At 39.5% G+C, this 7,672-nt stretch overlaps 1 protein-coding gene across 1 annotated transcript; it reads right to left on the bottom strand.

The window, feature by feature from the left end:
• Positions 1–2,528: 2,528 nt before the first annotated feature.
• On the bottom strand, positions 2,529–6,130 carry LOC137271630 (O-methyltransferase MdmC-like). The gene is made up of 5 exons (XM_067804068.1): positions 5,809–6,130; positions 4,807–5,016; positions 3,794–3,894; positions 3,405–3,548; positions 2,529–2,597 (listed from the first exon to the last, which is right to left on the bottom strand). Exons 1-5 carry the CDS (start codon positions 6,128–6,130, stop codon positions 2,529–2,531), a joined length of 846 nt encoding a protein of 281 aa, XP_067660169.1.
• Positions 6,131–7,672: the final 1,542 nt, after the last annotated feature.

Raw genomic sequence — 7,672 nt, 5'->3', positions numbered from 1 at the left:
CAATCCCTACCAGTAGAAGCTCAAATCTGTCAGGGTTCAGATTGCAGTCCTACACTTATGCAAGCCAGTGAATATTTAGAAACACAAAATTTATTTTCATATATGTAAACATAATGTAAACATAAAACAATATGTCACACCTTCCTTACATGCAGCGGTTGGTTGTAGAAAAAAACTCAGTTTTTTAGGTTGCTATTTGATCTTTCGTTGCCAGGAAAAATTTAGTGATTTACTTATTTTCCTACTGTTTACAGTGAGATGTTAAGTACATGCTGTCTTTAATCCCACCGCAACTCCTACTTCTCAAAGTCATAGTTAAAAGTAGGAAGTTTGAATTCATACCGATGTAAGTCTCAACTAATGATCAGTAATCATTATAAAAACACTGCTTTTCAAAGAGGTGGGGAAATGACCAGGCAATAATATTCTCAGGTGGGTAATGACCAAGCAGTTAATTGCCCTGCACCCCTCCTCCCAGAATGCCCACACGCCACCTACACCTTGTAACAACAAACCAATTCGGTATTTCCTGGAACAGTGTTAGAAAAAGCAAACATTTTTCTTTTTCACCAATTCAGGTTTCTCTAGAAATATAATATGTTTGGAAAAAACAACCTTAAGTTAATTAATATAATTGTTTACTCAGTTCCAGTCAATCTTAATCTGTTAATCCAGCTTTCATCATTACTTGGTTCTTCCTTTACTCTCATGGATTAATTGGTCTTTAGGACTCTTCCATTATAAGGAGGTGAAATCTTTTTGTGGTTTTAACTAAATGTAGATATACTGGGCTCTAGGTATGTCAGATGTCAGAGGTGTTACACTGTTTATGGGTATATAAGGGGAATAGATTGAGCATGAACCAGTTATCAGCTGCAGCCAAGTTGAAAAGTACCTCTTTCAATGAAGGGGACACTGTTGGAGTACGAATTCACGAAGTGGATCGCACTAACACAGATCCTCGACTTCTGCCATGCAAGGTCTTACCAGTTCAAGGTGTTGAGAAAGATGCAACATACAAGCTATATACAGCACATGGTCGTCTGAGAAACACCTTTGGTGCAGAGCAGCTGGATGACATCCGTAGTGTTTGCTTTCCATCATTACAACATGTGGATGTCATCAGTCTAGAAGAAATATCAATCATCCAGGCTTCAAGAATTAACACAGGCTGGACAACAAGGACCAAGTGTATGTGCTTGTAAGGGCAGCTGCATGACTAACAGATGCCGTTGTTAAAAGGAGTAAAATGTTCTACAAAGTGTCACGCAACCACAACTAACGTGTGTCAAAATACAGTTTAGTGCTATCTTCATGAATGAATGAATGAATACTTGCATACTTTTGATCAGTCTCTATCTTCATTGTTAATTTATTTGAAAGAAAGATGTGTAAAAGTAGCAATAAATGTATCTGTAACTGGAAACAGTCCATACCTGAGTAAAATGCATATTATTGTTCAGCAAGTGTCTTTGTTGTTGTCCCACAGATAAATCAGTATTTCTACCAGCTGAATAGGAAACTGACAATTCAGTGGAGATTACAACTGCAATTTCTACTAGTAGGATCGGAGACTTAACCAGTAGAGACTACAATCGCAATCTCTACTGGTAGAGACTCCGATCGCAATCTCTCCGATTCTACCAGATCGCAATCTCTACCCTGACATTTATATCATTATCAATACATTCCCGACGGCTATATAGTGTTGTAACACAACATTTTGAGCATCTACAGAATCTGAACTATTGAAAATACAATAATAAATAATATAAAATTCTGAATATGAATGCAAATACAAAACTGTTTGACAAGACATTCTACTGCACTATCAGATTCTCTAAATCTAACTGCACCTCCCCTGTTTACACAGTGTACTTTTGAATAACTGTCAGAACACATCATCCATCAGAAAACGCCAGGTTCTGGGTATTAGTGACACATAATGTGTAGCCTTTCACATATTGCTGCTGTCACAGATTAACCCATTGTATTCAACTGCCGACTATCACGACCACGATAAAGATGTTTAAAGACATCTTCAGTTATAATTTACTATTTATTCATGGATCTTGTGTCGTCATTTACTAGTTTCACAATATAGTTCTGTGTGTATCAATAGTTCAGACAATTATGGTGTTTTTTTTCAATTGGATTTTATGACGCACTCCAGCTATATATTCCAGCTATATGGCTGCGGTGTGTAAATACACGAGTCTAGACCAGACAATCCAGTGATCGACGCATCGATCCACGCAAATGGGATACGATGACATGTGAGTAAGTCGCCTTTTACGTCAAGCATGGGTTACTGAAGGTCATATTTCCCCAACATAACGATAGCTGGTGCCATAATATTATGACGTAGGAACGCTCCACTGAGGAATAGTTCTGACTGTGGAACCGGAGATGATAGTGGTTTCGGTGACTAGCGTTGTTGAGCCACGTGGACGTGAACTTTCCGCAAAATTTGGAGAATACAACTGACAGGCACCTGCGTGAAAGCGTGAAACTGGATACATCTGGTCTTAGCGTGGTCCTGTAACGTCCTTCACTCGGCGGACTAGCAATATGCCATCTCGTATTGGTAACAGTACCTAATAAATAGCACATGCATTGTTTGGAATAGTTGTATACAAACTGTGTCATGCAGCTACACACCTTTTACGTGCGCTTCTTTCAACTTACAAGAATTATCGCAATGAATTTTAACGTCTGTTCTTGTTGCGTGAATTAACTCCCTTGCTTTTTCAATTTCCGTTTCTTTTTACACGTTTTCTGTCAGTCATTACATCTGCCTTCATACTTATCTCGCCGGCGTAAACTAATACTTGCAAAGTTTGTTTTTTTTAAACATTTTTGAAACACTAAATGAAAACGCAAAGCTGGGAAGTAAAGCGATTAACATGACAGACGTCATTTATATTGATTCACTATATACTACATTACAGGACAGAGTTTATTCGGTTCATATTAAAGAAGCTTTAATTATGGGAGCTTCATTCCAATCATAAAGCTAACTTCATACACCCAAAATCAAATTAATTTTGTCTTCTCATATTCTCTCATTTACCCATTGCCCGCACATATCCTAATTACTAGACACAAAAGACATCTGTCCGTAGTTCAGATTGGAATGATGGGAAATGAAGACCACCATATGTAAACTTCAGCGTTTCACTCATCTCATAAAGTAAATATATGTAACGTATATTTGCCAAAGTATCACAACGATTGCAAATAATACTAAATTCTGGACTTTACATTCGATACATGTACATGCTAACTGGAAGCAGAATCACATGATTATACGGAAACAGAATGTTTACTGCTCTAACATTAACATCCCTATCAGTTTCTTAGCTTAAATAGATAAAATGCATTTTGTTCTAATCTATCCTTACCCTTCTGACCCTCGAGTCATTATCAACGAGTCTGTTCAGGTCATCAGCAGGGATGCCAGTATCGAGATAGGTAAGGCCACTAAGAAGAGCGTTGTCGAAGGCGACTGTCCCGTTAGGCGCCAGAAGGTCGTGATCCATGATGGTCTGACGAAAACAGCATATACATGTCAACGGATTAACAGGGGAGTATACTTATACATACGTAGGTTGTCAGAGGCGACCAGATGTATCAATTTGTCAGGCTCGGTTGAATGAGTTTCTTGGTTCCTGTGGGACGATTTTCAGCAGGGTCCTACCAGTCAAACACCAATGAAGGAAAATTACCGACCGCCCTGACAAAGCAACACAGTGCCATCGATGCTCACGTTGCATGTGTCATCGTTACTCACGTTGTAATAAGTTACATAGTTGTCTTTGTCTGCGTCCACGAAGATGAAGTCAAATGTTTGTCCTTCCTTTGCCATATTCAGCATCGTATCGTTGGCGTTACCTGGAACATTAGACCCGGGAAGATCAGGGTTAGAAATGATCTTCAGTAACCGATACTTGTCGTAAGAGAGGACTAACGTGGTCGGGTGGTAAGGCTCGCTTACCTGGCTGACACATGTCATCGTAACCCAGTTGCGTAGGTTAATGTGCATGAAACAATATTTCTAATATTTTTTTCCTATATTAACACAGTTTGCCGCCAAGTATGAGGCAATACTTGGACGTCCAGTTAGAAATTGCAGAAAGACGTTGGTTTGTAAGTTTCTCTTGTTAGAATTGCCTGGTTTGATCAATTACTCCATCTGTGTATCTTGAAAGTGTTATAATAAAGCACCCACGTAATACACGGTTCAAAGTCCGCTCCGTTGTCCATATAACCCATTAACTAACTGAATAATGGTACAGAGATAATTGTTCAAAGACACTAACTAATATATGTTCTAGTACAGATTCTGTATCCACTATGTATTTGACAAATACTTTTCGCGCATATACGTATTGCGTATTCATCCTATACTGGTAAAAGTGTATATATGGTGATTGCTAGACATGATTGATCAATTTACATGTAATTAGCCCCACTGATTAATAAAGAGATTACTTAATACGCATTGATTAATGTGGGAAAGTGTGCCATTACATACAGGAAAAAACAACAACATTATATACATATATATTATATATAGGTTATGAGTTGCTATCAAATAGTGATTATTCTAAGTGTTCACTAAACGAAATGTATGTGTGTTGCGTCGTAATTATGAATTTGTTGCGAAACAATGTCCTGTGACAAAAACATATTTCAGGCTAAAGGGCAGCTTTGATAGAACCTCCAAAGGCTGACGTGAATATAGACACCAAAGAAATCCCTAGTTGTCCTGAAATAATGAATTATATTCAAAAGCAAACTCACCTATTCTAATGTCAATCTTATTTCCGTGAGGAGATTTGTCGAACGTCATTCGACTGATTTTCTCAAGGAAGTGCTCAATATCGCAGGTGACCACCACCCCGTCTGGGGGCAACGCTTCCGCCATTGCCAAGGCGCTATATCCGGTAAACATGCCAATGTCAAGGACACGCTTTGCCTGTTGCATGCTCACAAGAAACTTGAGGAATTCACCTTAAATAGAGCAGTCAGTCAAGCCCACACATAATACTTTGCCTGATTGTTAAGGCCGGAAGAGGGGACGTACCAAGAACAACCCAACGGTCCACAACATGATCAAAGCAAATATAATAACGTATTAACATATTCAGATGGCGATCCGTCTGCGGCAGGTGTTATGAATAAGGATACCTACATATGCAAGGAAAATGATACGTTCCATAAAAGCACAATTCGATACATGATGATCAATGTAAAATGGTCGTACACTTTTCCACCAGATTATACCAAGCAGCTGAATAAAGGGAAAGTAATATCAAGCTGACTAATAAATAGGAAGTCAACTGTAAAATTCGAGATTCCTGTCACAGGAAATCTAGGCCAGTTGTGCCTCATGGGCAAACACTAGCTTTATATCAGAAGTGTGTGTTCTGGTCACATCCATGACGGAATAGCATGTTTGGTACAGATCTTTGGGACGGTCTCTGTAACCTGCGCGCGGGTAAACACCATAATGACAAAGGATGTGTGAGTAAGTGTAGTTTTACACCACTTTCAACAGTATTCCAGCTATATAGAGGCTGTCTGTAAATGATCAAGCCTGGGCCAGTGACAAACTAATAAAACGTTTTAAACTATTTAAAGGCTACCAATGACCGGGTCATCTAAATCGACGCAATGCACTCTGTAAAGTTAATATCTAACGGGGGCTAGAATCGATTTAATCCGAGATTTTCGTGTTACTCCTGCTTTTCTCCGAGAGGAGAACTGAGTCGACATGACTAGGTCAGTTAGTCACATCCTTACCTTCAGATTTGCCTGTGAGCATGCCATTTCCCTTTGGCTTTTCTAGTTGATGGCTTTCTTTGGCCGTGGTCCAGTCACACGCCTCTGTATACAATCGGATCTCCTCAAGGGTAGCGCTCTCGGGAGAACAATGGGTATTCAGATAATCCTCCCGAGCTTTCATGACAGCTACTATCCTATTGATTCTTTCTACAATGCTATCAAGCGAGTTTTTGTCTTCCGGAAGGTCCAGGATGTCACGTAACTTCCGGTAAACAGGGTCCCGGAACATAGGACCATATTTGTCAGAGAAATCGGCACAGCCACAGAAATAAGGACACATCATATACTGAAATAAAAAATCTTGTTAAAAACGCAAAATGTTCAACATGTTCATACACTGATGGAAAATGACTTACTGTTTCGACATTTACTGGTTGTGGGTCGTATGTAAGACCTAATTTGAAAACGGGGCCAATCATAATCATCTCTGCAGTATATGTTATTTAATATCAAGGGGCGATGGGTAGCTTAGTGCTTGATGCTCTCCCTCGTCACACTGAAGTCCGTGGTTCGATTATCCACTTGGGTACAATGTGTGAAACTCATACCCATTTCTGGTATCCCCCGCCGTGATATTGCTGAAATTCCGCTGTAAGCGCCGTAAAATTAAAATCACCCATTAAATATAGTACAAACGAAATACACCTGTGATCTATGAACCGGGAAGTCCTGCTAGACAATTGTGAAATACGGCTGTTGTGTGGATGTATAGAATTTCAAAGTGAAAAACGTTGGGGAAATAGGTTCGCTTCATTACCATGTATCGATCGGATAATTAGTATCAAATGAATATATCTGTTATCCCTAGTGCAACGATAGGCGACGTGAAACTGATTATTCTTTTCTGCACTAGTCAGCACACCACTAGACAAGTTTCATTCATTTAAAACAGCTCTTCCATTTGTTAATCTATTCATGGAATCTGTTTGTCTTTGTTCACGATCGTGATGCACTGACAGGGGTTCAGGTCCTTCGTTCATTCTCGCGGTCATATATATAATGATGAACGCAATCTGGAACTATAGAAGTTTTACTGAACGGAATATGCTGATTCTCCTACAGTTTAAGTAAAATCCGGTGACAATAAACAACGGCGTCACTCCACGTGATGATATTCTACCCCACGTGTGATATTTCAGGCCATGTTTTAAGCGTTGGTAGACAGGTTTCACGATATCTTTTGTTCAACGTTTTGCACAGTTCGGAAAATACCGAACTTTCATCAGAAAATAAAACATTATCTCAATCTTAATTTTAGTGAGCCCTACACCAGCTTAAACGTCTTCGTCTTTCCTTTTGTGCATCTGTCATCAATAGTGATGGAATGCCGCAATTTGTTCACCCTGTTAAGTCTTTGAAATCTTTTTAAGGCTTTCACTACATACCCTCTATCAATCATCTTATTTGTGATATTCTCGACGCGTTCAAGTTTCCCCTAATTACAACCTGCCCAAATCGCCGGCGACCCATTGTACTGAATTCCCATGACCTCCCTGTCCCTGTTTTGCGCTCAATCCCAACTCCTGACTGAATATTCTTCGACGTTCTGTATACAGTAGACAGAGGAGTGCTATGTCTACTGGCCAGCTATTTTGCATTACTCACACCGCTGTCAAAATCATGAAGAACCGACTCCTCTCTTCGGCTGTCAAAGCAGCCATGTCAACAAAGGATGCCGTTTGTGACACCAGGGAAAGATAACTCTTGACGTAGTAAGGTTCAATCTTAAGCCTACACGAGTTGCCTCCCATTTTGAGTACCTTACTACACAATGGAACACCTGCTTTATACTCCATTATCAGTGTTAGGAAACAGATTTTCT

Source organism: Haliotis asinina, chromosome 2, assembly GCF_037392515.1.
Source record: "Haliotis asinina isolate JCU_RB_2024 chromosome 2, JCU_Hal_asi_v2, whole genome shotgun sequence".
In the NCBI taxonomy this organism is placed as follows: domain Eukaryota; kingdom Metazoa; phylum Mollusca; class Gastropoda; order Lepetellida; family Haliotidae; genus Haliotis; species Haliotis asinina.
The sequence above is the reverse complement of the archived record's forward strand: the minus strand, read 5'-3'. Positions and strand labels throughout refer to the sequence as shown.

What these genes read in the sequence shown, in the direction of transcription:
- LOC137271630 (XM_067804068.1), bottom strand. Translation starts at nt 6,130, where the DNA reads ATGTGTCCTTATTTCTGTGGCTGTGCCGATTTCTCTGACAAATATGGT. An exon ending in TAAGATTGACATTAGAATAG is followed by an intron (nt 3,895 to 4,806) that starts GTGAGTTTGCTT and finishes CTAATGTTCCAG; the next exon opens with GTAACGCCAACGATACGATG. An exon ending in ACTATGTAACTTATTACAAC is followed by an intron (nt 3,549 to 3,793) that starts GTGAGTAACGAT and finishes TGTTTTCGTCAG; the next exon opens with ACCATCATGGATCACGACCT.